At 44.4% G+C, this 22090-nt stretch overlaps 1 protein-coding gene and 1 non-coding gene across 2 annotated transcripts in view; one reads left to right on the top strand and one right to left on the bottom strand.

Annotated features, from left to right (window-relative positions):
• The first annotated feature begins 3630 nt into the window (after positions 1 to 3630).
• The window catches only part of DOK5 (docking protein 5), a 118506-nt gene continuing 100046 nt past the window's right edge, over positions 3631 to 22090 (top strand). The window contains exon 1 of the mRNA XM_016120823.2: positions 3631 to 3920. Within this exon, the coding sequence (XP_015976309.1) occupies positions 3855 to 3920 (66 nt within the window). The 5' untranslated portion in view covers positions 3631 to 3854. The remainder of the gene's footprint in view (positions 3921 to 22090) is intronic.
• On the bottom strand, positions 14628 to 14746 carry LOC118610275. The gene has a single exon (XR_004953857.1). It is a non-coding gene; the product is annotated as a 5S ribosomal RNA (ribosomal RNA).

Raw genomic sequence — 22090 nt, 5'->3', positions numbered from 1 at the left:
AAGTGTTTTCATCTATTCTCCCCAGGGGAGATTTCGATTGGATCTTCTAAATCGCACGTCCACCCCTGCGCTAATCCTTCTGTCAAAGGGTGGCGTGTGCTGATTGGCCAGATTTGATCACGTGTCTGGCCGTGTAGTAGGCAAGATAGTGACCCATCACCACCAACTCCGCCAGAATCACTCAGAGTTAGAAGAGCGGTAAACCCGAAAGGACAGAGATTAGTTGAGGTCACTTCCACCATTTTTAACCTATAGTTTTATTGGAAAATGCCATAGAAAATTTTGAAACTTTCAAGTAACCTGGGCCTTTTAGGTATATCTGTGTACAGTTTAGTCAAGATGTTTGATGCTTCAAATGACAGTACCATGGTGCCTTTGACAGGACTCTTTTGGTTGCAAGTGACAGAATAAGCCAAAAAAAAAAAAAAAAAGAATTTTTTAGCTTATGCACTTAAACAGTCTCAGAATGGCTCAGGTGAGGTAGAAAGTGTTCATTCACCTGCGCAATCCCAATTCCATTTTGTTCTTTGAGATGGGAGACCACATTCCCCATTCTCCATTAAAGATGGATGTGGCCATGTGACAAAATGTTAGTGGAATTCAAGAGAAAGAGAGGTTTGAAACGCCTGCGTTCCATTTTTATTCGGAGGCTGCTTTTCCTCCACGCTCTCTTCTCCCTTCCTGAGACGTGGCAGCGAGTAGACCCACCAGCCAGAGACTCAGCTTCCTCTCTTCCCGGGCCGACCTGCCCACCTGGGTTGTTTCACGAAGCAGAAATGAACTCTCACCCAACGTAAGTCATTGCATTTTGGGGTCTAATTGTTACTCCAGCTTCACGTGTGCGTAAATATCATTATAGGTTCCTGGGGCGCAGGGCCAGGGGGTTCCAATAGTGTCATCAGGATTCGGTTTGCCTCTTCTATGTCTTGTTCCTGCTGCTTCTCTGTGGCCTCTGCCCTGGTCGCTCCTGGGCTCCATCCAGCCATATACAATGCGAATTCTGGCTCTAATTTTCGGCTTGAGTAATGCCATTAACTCTCGGTCCGACAGCGTAGGTCACGTGCCCGTGTCTGAGCCAATCAGTACATCTGAAGGAAGGCAGCGTACGAGGCTGCACACCTGTCTTGGGAGTTGAGAAAAATGGCGACCGCTATTGAAAGAATGGCGTCTGGATGTTGAACAAGCAAATGACAATGGATACTACAAGTAAGTTCTAAGTGTTGAGAATTGAGTTAAAAACAGAGATTGAAACGATCATTTTTTTTTTTTTTAATGTGTCACATTTATCTCCAATGAAACCATATGTCCGGTTGGTAGTGCACAGTTGGGCAAATAGTGCACCGGGCAAGTCCATGAGCGCTGCTCACGTTGTATACCTCTGCATTATTTTTGTCCCTTTCTATCACAGTGTGCACAGCACGTTTTAGAGAAGTGTAAGTGGCCGTCCTTCCTGGGAATAGTATAGCGCCATCTGTGTATTTTGAATGTATATCAATTCGACTTCACCCAAAACAGATAAAACCATATACTGGATCTAACCAAGCGATTTAAAATAACCTCTTGTCTCTTCACATCTAGTTAGCTATTTTCTACTTTGATTTTAATTTCCTCACTTCTAGCTTAATTATTTATGGATGTTGATTATACTCAACATTAGCTATCAAGGGAAAGATTTCTCAGTCTCAGTTTTTTTTCCTGTAATTGTTTCTGTTATCTCGAGCCATTCACTTCAAGCTCTTCATGCCTAAATTCCCTCACTCTTTGTTTCTCTGATGCTGTGGATTTGGTCTACAAATGATGTGTTGGACAAATGCCCTCCACGAACATGCTTGTTTTGTAGCGAGCGTGGACAGTATTCTTTTTAAAGTATTCTAAGCCTTCAGAAAGAACTCTCTAAATGATTTTTATCATTTGATCCTCTTTAGATGAGAGATTTAAACTTAAAATATCATGTACATCAAATGACATGATGACAGCTGATGGTTTACTATACAGTAAAAAGGCTTCTTCATGCCAGAATATTTGCTTTTCGATTGTCTCGATTTCGTCTCAGTTCTCCTATGACACATTCTTGGGTTTTTCTCTTCTTTAACTGACACACATCAACACAGGGCGACTAAAAGCTAGAGTTCCCAGTGAGAGAGGAAAGATTCATATAATCTTTGAGTTGAAAGGCCTTCGACTGTCATCGGTTTCCATGGTCCACTAAGTAAATGAATTTTCTTCTCCATAGCGCTGACCAAAGGCCACCCAGCCTTGGTTTGGTCACCTCCAATGAATAAGAATTGTCATATTTCTGATGCCATATTTGCTTTTGTGGATAGTGCAAATAATTAGAAAGGTCTTCATTAGAAACCCATTAGACACTTCCATCCCTCATGACATTCCGCTCTTCAGAAGGGACACAGGACAGTGTTGACTGGGAAGGCCGGTGTCACACACGCCTCCTTTGGATCCTCGCCCTGTGGGAGCTGGGGAAAGTCTCTTAGTTCTCCTGAGCTTCGGTTTCTGTAAAACGTGGTGCATAGCATCTATGTTTGTTACTCGTTTAAGAGGATTAGCGCAGTGTCTTGCTGCCTGGTGTCCAATAAATGTTAGTGGTTATCTACTGGGGCATGCCTCGGGAAGGCAGTACAGTCGGGGGGGGGGCGGGGGCGGGGGCGGGGCTGGCGAATGTGAAGTCTGGTCCTCCTGTAGGTTTATGCTACAGGCGGTGTGCTGTAATGGTTATTACCAGGGCGAGCTCTGTTGCCAGGCGCTGGAGCCATAAATATGGCCCTGGGATTTTACACAAGCGGGAAGTCTAACTCTTAAGGAACAGGGGAAGTGTAAAGGGCTTAGAAAGGTACCTGGTACTCAGGATTTCTTGAACACCTGTTCTGGGCCTTTGGGGGTACACGCATTAAGGAAACCCAGTCTGAATCCCTGGGAAACATATTTGTTGGGGGAACAGAGATAGGTTCAAACAAGAAAAATGTGGCAAATGATAGCACGGGGGGGGGGGCGGGCGGGGGGGCTGGGTCCAGGATGCCAGGGGAACCCGAGGGAGCCAGTAGCTTAAACCATGGCTGTATCCCGTCTCTCATATGCCAAGGTCAAGGCAAACCATCGCACCCAATCCCGCGCGTACCCCAGAGGTAAAATCCAGCCCATCGCAGGGAAGAGAGGGGGCTGAAGGGAGAGGCAGGGTAGGCGGCGGCTGGGGGGGAAAAAAGTGAAATTTCCTCTTTTCCTAAAATAAGCCGATGAGAGCGGGAAGAGAAGGAGCGCGATCTGGGCGAGCTGTCTGCGGGCGCGGGGTCCGGGCGGGGTGCGCTCGGGGTCCGGGAGGACGGGAGGGGTCGGATGGGGGCGCGGGGGCGGGGCGGGGGGCCCGGGGAGGTGCGGGCGCGCTCGGGGTGTCTGGCCGCGGGGGGCCACCGGCGCCGGGACGCGCGCGGCTCCGCCTGCCGGTCCCCCGCCCCCCTGCGGCCGCCGCCTGCGGGTCCCCCGCCCCCCCTGCCGCCGCCCGCCCGCCCCGCCCGCCGGGGAGGGGGCAGGGCCGGGTCCCTGAGCAGCCGCCGCTCCTCCCCCTGGCGGGCTGGCCGACGAGTCAGCTGACGCCGGCGCCCCAGCCTCGCCGCGCCGCGCTCGCCGCGCTCCCCCGAAGTGGCTGCGAGCCGGCCGCCCACTGTCCGGGTCGGGGGGCGCGGGGAAAGCGATGCGCGCCCCGTGAAGCCGCGCCGCCGCCGCCGCCTCGCCCCCCAACTTCGCGCCCGCCGCCCCCGCGCCTCGCCCGGACCCTGCGCCCCAGCCTCCCCGAAGCCGCCGGCGGTGCGCGCGCCCGGGTCGCGGGGGGTCGCCGGCTGGCCGGGATGGCTTCCAATTTCAACGACATCGTGAAGCAGGGGTACGTGCGGATCCGGAGCAGGCGCCTCGGGGTAAGCGTCGGAGCGCGGCCGGCCGCGGCCCCCCGCTCGCCGGTCCGACCGGCCTCCCCGCCGGCCTCGCCGCAGCCGCGAGGATGTGGGGCGCGCCCGCCCCGCGCCGCGAGCCGGGTCCGGGGGCGCGATGGCCGCGTCTGCGGCCCCCCGAGCCCCGCTTTCCCGTGGCGGCCGCGCGGCCGGCTTCGGCAGCCCCCGCACCCCAAACGCTCCGCGTCGGTGTTGCTCGGTAGCCGTGGGCGCTGGGGCTGCGACCCGGGGCGCGGTGCCGCCGGAGGCCCCCGCCGTCCCCTCTTCCCCCCCGCCGCCCACGTAACTTTTCCCGGGGGGCGCTCGGCTGGCTGGCCGGGGACAAGGTCAGCGACCCTCCGACCCCGGGGACACGTCGCCGCCCAGGGAGAGGTCGGTTCGGACCCCGGGTCGCGCCGGGGACCCAGCGCCGCCCCAGGTGCTGGCGGCGGAGGCGGGGGCGGCCCGCGGCCCCCGGCGGACACCCGAGTCCGGACGCGCCCCCGGCCTTAGCCCGCGCGATGGGGCGCTGCGGCCGGAGCGCGGCGGCACCCCCTGGAAGATCACTCAGGGCGGAAGGCGACACCTGGCACAGACCGAGTGCTCCCTGGACGCGCGAGTGCGAGGGTGCTCGTGGAGACACGCGGGCGCAGGGGTGGCGCCTCTCTCAAAACTCCCTCTTCCCCCTTTTTCTCTTCGTTGATGGGACTTCAGAGGACGGACACTCTTTCTGCTTCTCTTTGGGCCAGAGTGTCGCCACAGGAATTCCTGAGGGAGGGGCGGATCCTGGAATTTTTCTTTCTTTCCTTCTTTCTTTCTTTTTCAGTTTCACACTCCCTCATTTCTCTTTGCCTTGTGTCAAGGGTTGTCGCTGTCTTTGTTTCTTGTGTGCGTTTGGCAAGAAGGTGGGGGAGGAAAGTATACTTCAGCCGTGTCCGAAAGCTCTATAATATCCATAACGATGTGGAATGCTCCCCCCACCCCCGGGGGGGGGGCAGAGTTTTGATGACGAACGTCTTTATCTACAAATATATGTTATTGGTACCTTTCTCTAATTTGGTTTTTGGACCTTTTAAAAAATATATATACCAGGTAATTTTAATGAAAACCAAAAGGAAATTTTACCTCGGTAAATAGCTAGGGAGGAAAATCTGGTGATCAGAAACATCTGTAATTATTAAAAACTCTTGCCTGATTTGTTTTGTTTTGTTTTTCTTCCTTCCTTCCTTCCATCCATCCATCCCTGATGTTTTTGTTATTGTGTTTTGTTTTGTTATCCTGTTATTGTGAATATATAAATACATAATTAGGGAGGAAGGTATCAGAACTAACCAATCCTTATTAGCCCTGCCTAAGTTTCCATGATTTTCTTTTTTGCTGTGCACGGATTCTCATCAGCATGATCAACTATTGTTGGGGTACTTACCTGAGTGACTCTCATGCAAAGGACGAGAAATAATAGAAACTTTGTATTTTTGATAACCTTAGGGGCCAGCCAGAGTGTTCCAATATTAAAGGGAGCTTTAAAAAACACCAGTCTAATTTTAGATTTACTCCATCATGTCAACTGAGGAAATTGTTAAGAGACATCCATTCTGTGTCAGGAGCATTCCAACAGGAAGAGGACATGCATTATTAATGCTCAAAATGTGAATTATTCATAAGGATCGGGGTTTATGCCAAATTGTGACACATGGTGATTTATTTGAAAGAGTAGTTACCATAATTTTCTAGCTTATGGTAATTGAGATTATCTTTCTGTAGTATTACAGCTGACACAATATAGTCTTATGTGCGTGCCAATGTTTATGGACAGGTATTTGAAGCAGAAGGAAGAGAAAAATAGTTTAGTTTGCATTCATTTTATATTTTACAGCATTTTGGATGCCAGCAGTTATAGTATACTTTCTCGAGATTTAGTCATTGTCTGTGTTAACACTCGGATGCATTTTAGAATATCTGTTGAATGATGGTTATCGCTCATGGAGAGAAAAGGTCCAAAATGTAATCAAAGAAATCTGATCTTATTTGTTAACATTGGTTTTAACACCAGTTAATTTTTGAAAAGAGTTCTCATGATATAATTTGTCTACACGAACCAAGGAGGTTGATGACAGAGTTGTCAGAAGATAGTGCCAACTAAAGTTTTAAATGGAGGCTGCAAGTCATGGTGAAGAATGTCTCAAGGAAATGGTATAGGGACCTTCTGTCCAAAGACAGAAATGCTAATGGACCCAGCTGGGCTGCACATAGCCTAGAACAGCGTGCAGCATGTGTAAGTCTCTTGGGGGGGGGGGTGGGCGCGGCGTCGGGTGCAGAGCGGGCACTCCTCAAGTGCACGTCGAAAGAGGCGTTGAACTGCAGAGTGAACTCGTGACTTCGCAATCCATAAGCCTCTTTAAGCACCGATATGACATAGTGATTTTATTAATGGAATCCAGACAAGTGTCTGCGGATTAGAACCATGTTTGGGAGGGTTTATAATTAAACAAGAAAACAGCATTTCGGGGTGAGCAGCTGTTGTGCCAAGAAACGCTCCCTCGGATTTGAGAAAAGGAGAAGAGAATAGATTCTGCTTATTAACTCGTGAGCCCTATGGCCCTTGCCTGCTCTTGGGCTTGGTTTTCTCATCTGTACAATGAACCCTGTTTTCTTATGTTGGGAGCATTCAATAAGATGCTTTTGAAAATGCAGCGAAAGCATACAGCATTGATTCTGACTGTGGTATTTCTTTAATATAATCAGAGATGAGTTACGATCGGTGGGAGGATATAGGGATTATTGATTTCTTTATCTATTCCTCGAAGTGTCCAAAGGCATAAATGTTTACGCATTGCAGACATTCTCATTGGATGAAGCTTTTACAAATTATATCCATTTAAGTGATTTTTAAGTGGGACAGGAAGCATTCTAAGACCATCCCCATTCCAATGGGTCGTGGGTAAGTGGTCATCTATAGTTGAGATCCTAAACAGTTTAAGTGATTAAGCAATCAAATATGTCTTGACTTTTTTCTTTAAAGGTAGCAAAGCTTAATGAAATTCAACTCGTGTAACTCAAGTCTCAGTATCTTTGCATCTTCGTTCTCCTGCTTAATCTCCATTGGTTCACGGAGATCTCAAGCTTTGCCCTGGTAATGTTCAGGAATGTCCATGTTACTATTTGGGGGGCTCTGAGGAGGGGAGGGGGAGCAGCTGTCTACAATTGTTTGGCTAACTCATGAAGGGGCCTCCAAGTTTATTCTTGGATGACCGATGAATCAGACAATTTGCACATCATTAACCTGGCTGAGTATGTGGCTTACATAGCACATTTGAACTGTCTTCTCTTGATTTCTTCCTTTGCAACTAAGAGAATTTCCCAATCAGTAATTGCAGTGTCTTGTCTGCAGTCCAAGCCTCAGACTTATTCTCTGTGTCTACACTCAATCCCTCGATGACTCGTCTTTAAATAGCATCTCTCTGCTTGTGTGTACCAAGGACCTCCTGCCCTGTCCTGCCCACATCTCCGCCCGGAGGTCTGATGCCTCAGACTCAGTGCATCCAGACCCTTGATTGTTTTATGCAGACCGGCTTCTATTGGAGTCTGCATCTTGGTCATTAGAGACCCCAACGTTTTAATTGCCCTGGTAAAAAGTCAAGGCAGGGAGCAAGCAGGCGATCACCCCCCCCCCCCACACACACACCCCGCCGTCTTCCCTCTCTCCTTCCTTATCTCTCCCTCCCACAACTAATCCATCGGGAGATTTGTGGGCTCCGTCTTTGAAGTAGATCTAGAATCTGACTATCTCACACCATTCACTACTGCCACCCTGGTCCAAGCCCCCATCGCGTCCTCCCCGTAACGTTGCAATAACCTCCTCCTGTGTGTCCCTGGCTGCTCAGGCCCCCAAGGGCTTTCCCTGCAGTTCAGAGTAAAAGCTCTACAGCGAGCTCTGAGGCCCGGTGCTGACTCAGACCCTTTTCTGTTGCTGCCCCCCACCCTCTGCTTGGAATGCCATTCCTCCCCGACCCCCCATCTCCTCCCGGCTCCCGCCCTTACCTCCTTTCAGCCTTTCCTCAGATGCCACCTTCTCACCGCAGCCTTCCAGACACCCGATCTTATTTCTCCCCTCCCCTCCCCTCCCCTCCCCTCCCTTCCCTTTTTTCTCTCTAGACTTATCACCTCCATCATATAGTGGCCTGTGTATTTTACTCGTTGATTGCCTGTAACCCCAGATAACACGTGAAGCTCCGCGAAGGCTGGGAGTTCTCTCTCTTTTAATTACATTCTAGCCGGACCCCAGTGCCTGGAACAGCGCCCAGCACAGAGCGGGCGCTCGATGAAGATGTATTGAGTGAACGAACGAATCATCCATCACCATGTACTGGTCTAAAAGCATATTCCCTGACATGAGCCTGACATGAGTTGACGCCAGTTCAGCGACCGGTTAGGTGACTTTTGATGAGTTATTTAACGTTTGGAAGCCTCAGTCTTCTATATAAATAGAGAGACGCATAAAACCCACCTAGTAGATGCTCCTCATAAAATAACTTATTAACACATGCTTGATGCAGCGGAAACCCGATTAATGTTTACGACTGTTTTCGCTCTTACTGCATGTGGTTAGAGGACGATGACACTTAGGGCGTCACTGTTGTCACTGCTCCTGCTGAAATAGCTCTCATCCTCGAAGGACTGGCTCTTTGGTTCCTAAAACAAACTTAATATCTGTGGAGTAATTGACACACAAGGACAAATAGCGCTTGGCACTGATGCTAGGTATAGAAAGAATATTTGCCCTCGTGAGATTTTTCATGCTGCTTAGGTAAATGACAAAGATGTCAAGGCCAGAAAAAGTCATTTCCATGTAACTTTGGTTTGCGTGAGCTCGTCAGACTAGTGGGTATTTCTGTTCATCCGGGGGTCTTCCTGGGTGGCAAAGAGTGGATAGAAAAAATTGGTCGAGTTAATGACCAGATTTGACAAAGAAGTTATTTTCTTATCTCTTCGTTTCTTCGTTTCACCTGACCCGGTATGCCACAGAGGCTTTCGTATTTCATTTAGGGATTTTGAATTTATGGATGATCAGGAATCCACGTTTTTTATGGTACCATGACAAAAGTTATAATATAAAAATCATAGAGATAGAATAAATTCATCATGTACTGTGAGTGCACACCGGTACAGGTGCACACGCACGCACACACCAACACAGACAGCCATTCTGTGAGATGTAGGAAGTGTGATTTTTTTTCCTCAAGGGAAAGAGACGTTGGGGACCACTTTGCCGTTAGGGAAATTTATCGTCAGATAGCCTGAGTACGCAGGCCTGCGTCAAAACCACAGTTTCACCAGTTTTCAAGTGTTTTCCAGCTGGTATTTTTCGTCACCTTCATTTGGTGGCCTATGTGGATGATGTGGTTAATTATGCATAAAGTCAGCCTTTAATCGTCATCCTTAAAACTGATTTAAGCAAAGAATGGCCAATTTAGGGACTGTGTGTATAGACATAAACCAAATTACTGATGCGAAGATTTCCCCCACATCTGCCAATGTATTTTTTAATTGTATTCATTAGATGACTAGAAATATTTATTTTTAAGCGGTTTTGTAATTTTCGTTGGGGAATCATTACCTTCGGTATTTTAAGAATTTACTTTTCATTTGGGATATATTTGGTATCATTTATTTCATCATTCATCAAATTATTTATTGAGTGCCTACTAGTGTGAGGCTCTGGAAAAGCCACCTTAAATAAGACAGGTACAGTCAACATCCTCCAAGAACTAACAGTCTAATTTTGGACTTAACACTGTTAACTGGAGATTACTATATTCACTATGTTTAGGGTGAACTAGTCTGAGTAACAGGTCAAATATTGAAGAGAAGATATATCTTCAGATCTCTTTCTGCTCTGTCTTTGTGAAATGAGGATGGGCAATTTTGATTTTCCTCTCACTCTAGGAATTTGATTCCGGTTGGGTGGAAATAAACCTTTGGAGATTCTAAGCCAGAAAGAGATTACGATGCCTTCCTCCTGCCACCCCCCTGTTTCTGTGAATTTCAAAATGAAATTGTGAGTTTAGAAATGCCACAGATATGTGTGAATGCTGAAGTTAAAATAGCTTCTTTCTGGAATACAGATGGCTAAATTTTGGATAAGTATCTGGCTGCTGATTTTTACAAAGCAGGTGGGGGACTGTCTTTATTTTACTAGTGTTCTAAGCCCGTCCATGGCCTGGATCCCAGAGAACATGCATGTTAGCTGTGTGCATTATGTTCTTAAGGAGAGTCCTTGAACAGTTTCTGGATTGGTGAGGCAGGTGATTGTTCTCAGGTGACGCTCCATAGATGTTACCGGATTCTTGCAGAGGTCTGGACCACCCTGGCTCAGACTCTCTCCTCTCGCACCCTCTACACCTTCCAAAAGGTGAAGAACCATTGCCTCATTTTTTTTTTAAATATGAAGTTGTTAACGTTTAGATAATAGTAGGTTCACGGGCAGTCGTAGGAAATAATGCATAGTGATATACCACGCCCTGGTCTCCATTTCCACAATTTTATCATCTCAAGAACATTACATAAATGGAACCATAGAGTGCGTAACCTTTGGGGCTTGCTGTTTTCGTGGTGTGGATGCGCCATAATTTGTTGAGCCATTCATCTGTTAAAGACATTTGGGCTGGTTTCCAGTTTGGAGCCGTTATGCACGAAGTTGGTATAAACATTGTGTACAGGGTTTTTGAGTGAACGTTAAGTTTTCATACCTCTAGGTAAACACCCAGGGGAGCAGTGGGTGGGTTGTACAGATAGTCAGTTGCTTAGTTCTTTAAGAAACTGCCAAACTGTTTTTCACAGTGGTTTTACCATTTCGTGTTCACACCAGCAGCGTCTGAGCGATCCGTCTCTCTGCATCCTTGCCAGAATTTGTCATCACCGCTTTTTGGTGTTGTCTCTGTTTTTTTTTTTTTTTTTTAGACATGTGTGTACCCATATCTCACTGTGGTTTTAGTTCGCGTTTCCCTCATGGGCCGTGATGTTGAGCACTTTGCCACGTGCTTATGTGCCATCTGTATTTACATTTGGGTAAAACGCCTACTCATGTTTTATGCCTGTTTTCTAATTGGATTGTTCATCTCCTAACTCTTGATATTTGACAGTTTTTAAAATACGTCTGGATATTTTTGACACGTGAGTCCTAAGGAAAAAAATATCCCTTGTATTTAATACTGTTGTCTTAAGGAACTTCCACATAATATCTCCATAAGTGTATTTGTCACGTCTCACCCCCCTACCCCCCCCAAAAAAACCATACACGTATCTCAAATTTGTTTAAACCTTTATCTTAGCGTCCCTTTATTCATATACACAGTGACTACTTTAGTGGTTAATTGAAAGAGAAATTAGTCTGTCTTATGAATGAACTAACTCAAATTAAATTAAAACACTACTTTGAATTCAAACCTTTTACTTATAAGTTTCACTGTTTAGGAAAGCAATTAAAATCCTAAAATGCATTTTTATTATCTTACCGCCACACATTAACTCAATAAAAGAAATTTGTTTAAAAAAACCTTTAAGAAATCTTTGAATCCTCCAGCAAAATTGACTCTTCGTAGGAACGATTTCTTCAAGTTTCCAGGTTTTTTTTGTCTGCCAATATGCAGATATTTTGGCTCTTTTGCAAAAGACACACTTTTGAGCTTGAGTTAAATTTCACTAGTAGTAGCCCCAAATCTACATGTTATGAAATTAGTCTGGTCTTCAACTTCTATCAATTCAGATGCAAAATTTCCTGGGGGGTTTGCCGCTGGGGAGGTCTCACTCCTTCCACTCCATCTTCTCCACCGAAGGCTGAGCTCTGGTTCTCTCCTGCCTGGCGGTCCTCTCTTGGTATCCAGATTTTAGCTTTTTACTTCCTGCCTCAGAATGACCTGCGCTGACCACAATATCTAGTCTTCCCCTTAGATCCTTCTAGAATGTCACTCTAATTTAAGAGTATGCATAGGCTTTTTTAAAGATTAATTTTCTTATTTTTGTGCCAGATGGTTTTTTTCTTAATTTTTTGGGGGGGGTGGGGGTCGGTTATGTTTTCTCCCACTAGGATGTAAGTTCTGCGAGACCAAAGGCCTCAGCTCTTTTGTTCTTTGCTGTATCCGGCTTTTAGCCCACAGTCAATGTTCAATATTTGCTGATTGAATGAATGAACGATTTTACTGCAGGTCAGAATAATACAATGTGATATTCAAATGTAAGAAGACAAATAGAAAGCTTCGCTACGTCTCACCTGATTTTGTTGTCGATGCTATTCTTGGGTGGTAGAATGTTCTAGAATTTCTCCTAATTCCTGTTGGTATACAAATCTGCAAATTCAGTATCAGGGAAGACAGCAATTAACACTGGAGGTTTGAATTGACATCTTTAAAATTAAATTTTATTTGATTCTTTTGGGAATAGGTAATATGTACACTTGGTACAAAATTCGAAGGTTCAAGGTTTATGCCCCTAGGAATCATCTAGTTCCCTTCCCCAGAAACAACCACCGTGAATAGTTTCTTCTAGAATAGTTTATGTATCAAAGTTGTGAGTGTGTGTGCGCATACACAATGTATAACCACGTACTGGTCTGCTCATGATTTCTTATTTAGCAACATATTGTGCTTTTCAATAAGTGGATAGGATTCAGTGCATGAATATATCGAATATACTTATTTGCTAATTTTTTCTTCTTTCTTTCTTCCTTCCCTCCCTACCTTGCATTTACTTATTATTAACTATATGCCTGAAGTAGGTGTTATTTTTGTGCCCATTTTATAGATCATAAAACTGAGTGTCTGAGAAGTTAAGTTTTTATCCAAGTCACCCAGCTGGTACATGGCAGAGCCTGGACGTGAGTTCAAGCTGCATGTGTTTTGAAGTATTCGAGTCCTTCTTTCTCTCCTTCTGTGTTACAAACACTGTCGCAGACCACCTCACCTCTCACCCAGGGGTGAGCATGATGGTGACTCCCTCTCTAGAACTAGGATTTGTTGCCCAAAACATCTTCACATACAAAGCCTTCTCCAAGTCTCTTTGGAGGATGTCCCCAGTACTCTGTGAGAATGTCTCGTTCCTCCTCTCATCTCACAAGAGGGCTTTGACAGCTTCTTTAAGGGCTTGCTAATCCAATAGGTGAGGAATGGACCCATTTGCATATGGATTTGTACATAGATTTTTCTCAAGTATGAGACTGAGTTCTTGGGAATTTTATGATTAGAATCTTTTTAGTTTTGCACTTTTTTTCCCCTTGAAACAGTGGTGTTCACTCAACTTAAAAAAGTTATTACGTAAGGATTTAGAAACACATAAAAGATGATTTCCTTTCTTAGAAACTCACCTTCCTGGGTAATGCTATGTGGGACTTTGACCTAGAAGATACGACAAATTGTATATTCACCATGACCGTTCGTTATTTTTACTCTAAAAATAAATTCGTAAAATTGAAAATTCGATCAGTATACCTTGGATACAAAGATATATGTAAAAAGATATAAGCTAATATTTTTATTCTTCTACTTGCCTTGAACTTCCAGAGGGTGAGATCTTTTTCTGTTTTGTTCACAGCTGAATGCTCAGTAGCTAGAATAGTGTCTGGACCCAGAGTACGTGCTCAATAAACATTTAATAATGTGATTGAAACCCTGCGGTACCATTTTGCATATTAAATTATGAAACAGCGAGCCCAGCATCTGACGTGTGCGCATGTGCACGTTATCCCAAGACATTCCGGGAGCGTTCTGGAAGTCTCTCGCGTGATTTTGTTTGTAGACCTTTTGCTGCGTCCCACCTGCGGTGCTCAGAGCGGGCCAAACGCGTGGAGAAGCGAGACGTGGCCGGGGTGAGAAGGGCCCGATTTTTACCCCATCCTGCTGCTGGCCACGGACTGGGACCGGAGCCCGTCATTGAGCTGCTCACGCCTTGGCTTCCGCTGCAGAAAAATGGAGCTATAAATGCCTGACCTCCCTCTCTCCCCACCTGGCCCCCTCAGAGCCAGAAGTGCGGTTGTGGATGTGAAGGGCGTGCCAGGCACACGAAATAGTCTCTTTAGTTCCAAGTCGCCTCCCCCTCGCCCCCGCCGGGGCCCCACTCTTGGCTTCCTCAGTGGAAAATAGCAGAGAAAACTTCGGGCTCTGTTTCACCGCTATGACACGTGTCCGGCCCAAAACGAGAACAGATAGCTTTATAAATGCGTTGCTTGCTTTGGATTTCAAAAGGCAGAATTGAATTTCTGGGGGCAGGGACGGGGGAGAAAAAAACGGAAAAAAAAGGTCCATCCTACCTACAACAAAAGGTGACCACATGTATATCAATTCTTTTAAAATAGTGTTTTATGTTACACGAACAAGGGAAAGAAATAAAACAATACAAAAAAAAAAATAGGATAGAATGAAGAAGACATTTCCCTCCTACCTCAGACATAGCTATAGTCTAGGCAGATTTTTGTATATTTGTCTAGAGACATTTAGGCACAGTTATATGTAAAATGCCTGTGTTTGTGTGTACGTGTAATTTGTTTTGCATGTACTGGTTCATATTCTTCCCTTTTTTGGGGGGAGGGGTTCATATTCTTTTTAAAAATTTTTTTTAGGCAAGGCAACCCTTGGTTGACCTCACAGATTACAAGGACCTTGTCAGCTTACAATCTCTTATTTTTTATTTTATTTTTATTTTTCATGCCTACAGCACCTGGTCTTCCTAGGTGGTCTCCCATCCAAGTACTAACCAGGCCCAACCCTGCTTAGCTTCTGAGATCAGCTGGGATCGGGCTTGTTCAGGGCGGCATGGCCATAGACCATGTTCTTTAATGTTGTCATATACTGTCCCTTGTCTTTTAACTTATGTTGAACTACTTTTCAAAACATTTCGACTTCCCAGTGTTACCTGGTTTGTTTGTTCCACATTTCTTTAATTAGTTCAAACTAATAATGGACATTTCAAAGTAATTTCTAATTTTTTGCTAACTAGACAATGAAGTCGTACCATCGTGGTACACACATGTGCACATATATGATATGCATTTCTAAGATAAATCCTGAAAAGCAAGTTACTTTTGCCAAGTTGCGCATAAACATTTACAAGTTTTGATAAACAGAGGCAGTTTTCTTTCAGAGAGGTTGTACTGAGTATGCTCCCACCCAGAGTGCTCAGGGGAACGCGTTTCTGCCAGTCCTAACCTGAGTATGTGTGAGAGAGAGAGAGAGAGACAGAGAGAGACAGACAGACAGACACAGTGAGAGTGAGAGTGTGAGTGTGCATGTGAGTCCAAGACACCTTTTAAGGATGTTCTCTCGCCTCTGTTCCTTGGCTCAGTCCTCTACTCTTAAATCTTTTCTGTTTACATCAAATTCATCACCTTAAAAATCAAACCTAATCCTATCGTCCATCTACTCTAAAACTCTTGAATGCCTTCTGCTTACACGTAAATATCCCACCGTCAAGACAGTCTGTGATCTAGACCCTGCCATATCTCGTACCACCCAAATCATTGTTTGAACCTCTGCACCCCCAAATCAGTGCTCAAATCACCGTCCCCACAAGTCAGTGCTCAAGCCAAATGGACTCCCTGTAGCTCCTCGAGGGGCCCAGCTCTTTCCTCTGTTCCTTCCCTTCCACGTGCTTTCCCATTGATTAAAAAATTCTTCCTCTTACTTCTGCTTCCTTCTCATCCTGAAAATCCCGGCTGGGATTGATGTTGCTTTAGAGGCGCTTTCCTGACTGGCGGGAGAAGCCACCTGCCACACGTGGACCTTTACGATAATTAAAATGAAATGAAACGCAGGACATTCAGCTCCTCGCTCACACTAGCCCTATGTCAGGCGCTCCTTCGCCACACCGCGTTAGCGGCTACCGCACCAGACAGCACAGGTACGGAGCATTTCCATCACTGGAGAGAATTCGGTTGGACCGTGCCGCCCTGTAATTTTTTTCATAATGTTCACGGCTGTTTTAAAATATACGCGTTGAGAGTGACGTCTTGATAATTCCACCCTCACTGAGCCGTGAGCTGCACGAGGGCTCGGCGTGTTCTTGCCACGCTTCTTGCTTTTCCCCACGTAGTGAAGGCTCCGCAGCTACTTGATCAATGAGTGGATGAATGGCTTTACTGTTGTGCCTCATCGATCGGTAGACCTTCTGGGAAGGAGACGGACGCCCCTTGCTCTTACCCACGTCCCTGTCAACATTCCAGTCGGGTACCTCAGCAGGGACCTGATCCTTTCATCACCGTCATCTGGGATTCTTTAACTGTTCCCAGCAGGCGGTTGGCGAGGATTGGGCCAGACCCTGTGCAGTGGGCATTGGAGCGCGCCTCCCAGATCCCCACTCCACTCTTCCGGGACTGAAGCATCTCTCCCCACATCCGGAGGGTGCTGAGCCCTCTGCTGCTGCTGAAGAAAGGTACCTGGCCCGAAGCAAAGCCACTTGGCTGGGGCACAGCCCGTGCTCAGTGACTGTCTCAGTTTGGGACAGCTCTGCAGGCATCCAGGTTTCTGCGTGGGGCTGGCGGACCTTCAGAGCGCATCATAGCCACCCAGACCCGTCGGCCCCATCCTGGGCATTGCCCCTTTTCCCATTAAACTTCCAGAATGCAAATCTCTGGCTCAGAATCTGCACCTTGCGACAACCTGATTCGTCATTGAAAATCTGGAGCTTTAGCTCAGCCTTCTAAAGAGAGATCGAAGATCTTTTTGCAAGAACGCATTATTTTTTTGTTTGTTTGTTTAATTGCTTGATTCACTGGCCCATGGTTTTTTCCTGTATTTTACCCAGTGCTCTCAAAACTGAAATGGTTCTTGAGTTTAATTTAATTTTCATAAGATGAAAGTTTGACGATTTATTTCATTTGCTACGTTGTTAAAATGCAATGAATCTATTGAAGAGATGAATCTTCAATAGATTCATCTAATGAATGAATGAAGAAAATACCTTAACTGGTTCATTACATTGATTTGGACTTGGCGAATTATTAGTATCAATTACGTTTTTCTCTTGGTGTGAGAAGCTCCAAGTAAAGAGTAGGCAAGGTTTATATAAACATATTACTTTAGCTCTTTTATTTATTTATTTTTGTGCTTGAAAGGCCTGATTAAAATTCTTTTTTTCTTGAGTACCTGTTTACACCAACCATAAAAGAATCTTGGTTATCGCTTATTATCGCCAGAGAGGGGGAAGATGCGATTGTCTGTGAATTTGGCTCCACTTTAATCCTGAAAAGGATGTTGGGTCATGAAGTGGCCCACAGAGAGGAGCCTTTTTTCCCCCATAACTTTCAGTTTCATTGGGCGATCGTGAATTGCTAGGGAACCTTTGTAAAATAAATGGACTTTCAGACGGTATGCTGACTGACAGATGTGTCAAGATGGATTAAAAATGTAGAAAGAAGTACATTTCCCCAGGCTGCTGGGCTCCCTCTTAATGAGATGGACAGTTTTACACACAGGACTGAAAAAGTTCTTTATCATACAGAAGTAAATTTCTAAAGTTAAATCTATTGGAGAGAGATGGATACAGGATAACGTGCATGTCAAAGGGATTGGACATTTTACCGGTGTTTAACTTTGAAGCTCATTTTTCAGAAATAGATGAAGTCGAATATGTCAAAGATGAAAAAATCCTTTTGTTGGACTAATTGCTCTAATATTAACTCATATAATGGGTCAGCTTCCCATAAGTCAGAGTTGTGATTTGAGATGGGCAGTAGACATGAGGAATTAGAAATTAGCAATTTTTCATTTTATCTTCTAAAGATTCAAACTGAGCAAAGAATGGGCAGTTTAGTTGGAGAAATGACTAACAAGGAGACCATAAGGGTTATTGAAAAATATTTCTTGGCTATTCTTTGACCTGGAGAGGCACGCAAGCGAAGATTATGTTAAATTTAAGGGATGACACATAAAAAGAATAACATCAGTTCAAGTTTTGAAACCAAAGAAAAGAGAAAAGGGCCAGAATAAACAGACATTCATAGTACGAAGAGATTGGACACTGAATCGTCTGATCCCTGTATTTTACTATTGGGGAAACTGAGGCCAGGAGAGCTTTTTTATGACTTCTCCAAGGCTCTGGCTTCTTAGGAATCATATTTTTAAGCTGCAGAATCTACAACCTGGTAACTAAGTGTATAAACCTCTATGAGAAATGGCAGACGGATTTTTTTCTACGTCACTGACGCACTGTGATTTCGGACACATCACTTAGCCTCTCCCGATTCGTTTCCTCAGTTCGGTGGTGTCAGTCAGGATGGTTGACGTAGTGCATCTCACAGCCTCTAGTTTGCTTCTGCCTTTGGAGACCCTGGCTGGTGGTTCACCTGGATTCTTAAGCCAAGCTCCTCACAAGCTGTCTGCTGGACCCTGAGTGAATCAGTGGGTGAATACCACAAACCAAAATGTGGAGAAACTGTCTCACTGTGTTCCCAAGGCTACGCTCGTTATCAGTTTTAAGTATCAGTTTAAATAGTCTTGAATTTGAAGAATATACCGGCATTTCATTCTTTGAATATCTGTTCCCAAACTCCGATAGTTGAGGTGTTGGTAAAGGGGCATCTTTTAAACGGAGGAGCGGGAGGTAGGCAGGTGGTGTAATCTGCCGAAAGGTGAAAAATCGCCCCCTTGTGAATGTGAAGCCCTCAGGCTTTTCTTTCTTCCACTTTGCTCCATTGCTGTATCTTCTGGAAAATTGTCCTGATGTATCGTGAAGTGTGAAAAAAAAGCAAGTGGCAGTGACAGAGAATGGGCATAGAAAACGATAAAGGAATGGTCTCTGGTAGTGAGTATTGTAAAGTAACTGCTTCTCAAACATGGCACTGATAGAAGTAAGGTGAGGTGCGTGCTTTGTTTGTTTGTTTCTTTTTTTTTTTTAATGCTTTCGTGTTTATTTACCTATTTGTTTATTTTACAGTGGACAGTCATACCTTTTGTAAAACAAACAAACAAAAATATGTCCCTAATTGACCAGAGATCATGAATAGCAGTTGGGAGATAAGACTTTGTAGTGAATTGATTCTATTTAATATATATATTGAAAATCCATTCTCTGTATGATAAGGACTCATACTCATATATTTATTGAGTTGTCCTGAAAAACATCCAATCTTTTACTAATCTTTTCTGTTTCTCTTGAGACTTTAGAGAGTGATAGATCATGGTCATTCATATGCAAAGTCCTCCATTTGTTGTTTTCACAATATATTTCCCTTTGCTGGAGATGTAGGTAGGTGGGTGACTTCCTGTACCTTAGCGGAGTTTTTATGGCTCTGTCAAAAACATCGTAAGACATCCTCACAATTCGAATGAAATGTATTTTCCTTTAGCGATCAGTATTGACATTGTTTTAATTGAGAATATCAATAACTCAGGGTGTCAACAACACCTCTCTCACAGTCATAAATTAGAGTATTAAATGGTCCTTTTCCTATTAAGTTTATCAAGGACACAATGGCAGCTCCAGTTGAGAAAGAGGTGGGGCTTGGATTCATATGCTCAAATATTTAAATACGGCAGTTTCAGTAATGAGAGGCAGTGGTCAGATTGAGCAAATGGGAGAAAGAAGTTGGGTCAGATTTTCAGAGCAAATCAAGCCGATTTGGAATGACAATGTACCTTGATAATTTGTGCACTTCCACTATTCTGTGTCACTTTGCAAGTCCTGGTGTTTGCTCTTGTGTAGCAAAATTACATTAAATATTTAAGAGTCATGGTCCAGGTGAACTATATAAATTGTGTACTTGACATATTTTGTTTAGGACAGTAACACAAGTCAGGGAGGAAGAGTGTCCTGACTCTTTAAGCTGGTTTTATAAAAGTTTGTTTTTAAATGTTGGCATTTTTATAGGTCTTGGCTTTTTAGCCAAATAAGGATTTTTTCTGTGGAAGAATAAAGCCTCAGTTGACCATGTCAGCTTGGTTGGTTGTAATGTGGCTATAGAAATATAGAAGCATTGAGAGGAATTATTATGGGCTCGATGAAGCAATATGCTGAGTTTGGACTTAATAGTAGGATATTTACTAATAGTTCGTACCATTAGGCAAAGCACTATCCACCTACACAAGGGATGAGTTACTCCTAGTGACCCCATATTATGGATGAAGAAAGTGAGGGTCAGAGCACTGTGGTCACGTGAGATGAACTTGAAATTGAACCTGAGCACATTTAATGTATTCTTAATTTAACTCTTGAGGCAACATTTAATAATTGGCTGCTCCCTTTGGACCGGAGAGTAAGGGTTGCTTGATTTTCTAAGTTGTGCGTAATTAGCTTCATCTAAAGTTTCAGGAACCTCCGAGTTTCAGGCTTAAAAGTTAGAAGTTGTTCAGAATCACAAAAATGGAAAAGAACTGAGGAGAATTTGAACTCCTGTTGGTACCAGCGTCCATGCTGGTTCTGCTACTTATACCAACATTGACGCAGACAGACCCAGAGTTTTCTTCAAGGTGGGGCACCGCCCATGAAGACTGCCCCTGGGGACATTCTCCTACTGCTGCTGTTAACTACAGAACTGCTGAGCCAGTGTTAGTGGGATGAGGGCTGAGTGGGAGGGACCGTATGTGTTATGTCTTTGACCAATTTACATTACTAAGACTAAGATGCAGATTAAGCGATTCACTCGGATCACACAGATGAGACACCTGCATCTGTTTCTATGGTTAACTGCATTCCTTGATTAAGTGACAGTACAGCATCATGGTCAAACCCGGGTTTAATTTTTGTTTCAGCACCTTATATTGTACTGTTATTGTACTGATGTTATAGGTGAAGGATTTGGAGCTTCGTTGTGCTAGGTTAACAGGAGGAGCTATGGGTTTGTTTACATCATGACTTTGTCTGCTTTGTCTCTATTACGTCGATGAGAGTCCCCGTATCCAATCCTTGTAATTGTACTGGTACAATACAATTGTACCTATATGTTGTAACTAAATACCGTGAATTACAACTGTCAGATTGCCCCTTAATATATTTTTGAACTACCTTCTTTATTTGATTCTCTGAAAATAAGAAACTGGACGCAGAGACTAGGAATGACCACACTGATATCAATAAATATTTTTATTGACATTGATGTCAGTATTTATTTTAGTATATCTCTTTTCATTTTTCCTCTGTGCGTCTAAAATTTGACGCCTGCAATTATTACATATTTACAGTGTCATATCCTGTGTTTTAAAATGTGTTGTATTGTAAACATGTCCCCAAATGGCTACATAATCTTTAAAACCATGATCTTGAAGTCTGTGGTATTCCATTGAGTAGGTACATAATTCACTTGACAGTTAAAACAGTTACATTTTTTTCTAATTGCAAATAACACTGAAGAGTGTAACTTCGCTGGTGTTTCAGATGTGATTATGATGCTAGAGAGTTCGAATATTTTTATAACCCTTGATATACATCTTGAATGAACTTCCCTAAGGGCCACAACAGTTTCTACCACTGTCAGAAAGATCTAGGGGACTAAGACAAGTTTTTGAGGTGAGAAGTCTGGCAGCGTGCCCCAGACGAAGTGGGGTTCTATTCGTTTTATAGCCCTCCATTCACTGGTTCTGGGGCCTGGCTTCAGATCCCAAGCTAAGTCATAAAGCCATTATTGGAGTCTTCCGTGTATATTTCAGCTCTTCATGACAATATATACAGTGTTTTGTGATGTCCATAATTTAGACCCTCTGTAAATTCTTCAGCTCGTTTAGGAATTTCATCATATCCAGTGGAAAATTAAATATGCTCTTTGCAATGGTGTGCTATGCAGTCTTCAGTACATTAATAACTACTGCCAAATGATTGCAATGAACATTTTGGTTTCATCTGTTCCAAACTTGGAAAGAGGACACAGGATATCTGTTTCTGAATTTTTAGCAAATTTGAATTCCTCGATAATACTCTGAATGCAGTTTGCTCGCTCTGCTTGCGAAGAGTGGAGAGCATCGAACTTGGCTTTGTGGCTTGTGCCGTTTGTGAAGGATGCCCCACTGATAAAGCTAGCTGCAGCTCCCGTGAAGCTAGGGAAGTTAGCAAAGAAAGAGCGTGCTCTTTTTAGTAGGGTCCGTCCTGAGCGAATGTGCACCTTTGACTGTTCGTGGTCTGTCCATGCCTCTCTGAGAAACCACATTGACAGCTGGAAGTGAACAAAATTATCAAGATACATT

The sequence above is a fragment of the Rousettus aegyptiacus genome, unplaced genomic scaffold (assembly GCF_014176215.1).
Source record: "Rousettus aegyptiacus isolate mRouAeg1 unplaced genomic scaffold, mRouAeg1.p scaffold_m13_p_12, whole genome shotgun sequence".
Classification (NCBI taxonomy): Eukaryota; Metazoa; Chordata; class Mammalia; order Chiroptera; family Pteropodidae; genus Rousettus; species Rousettus aegyptiacus.
The sequence above is the reverse complement of the archived record's forward strand: the minus strand, read 5'-3'. Positions and strand labels throughout refer to the sequence as shown.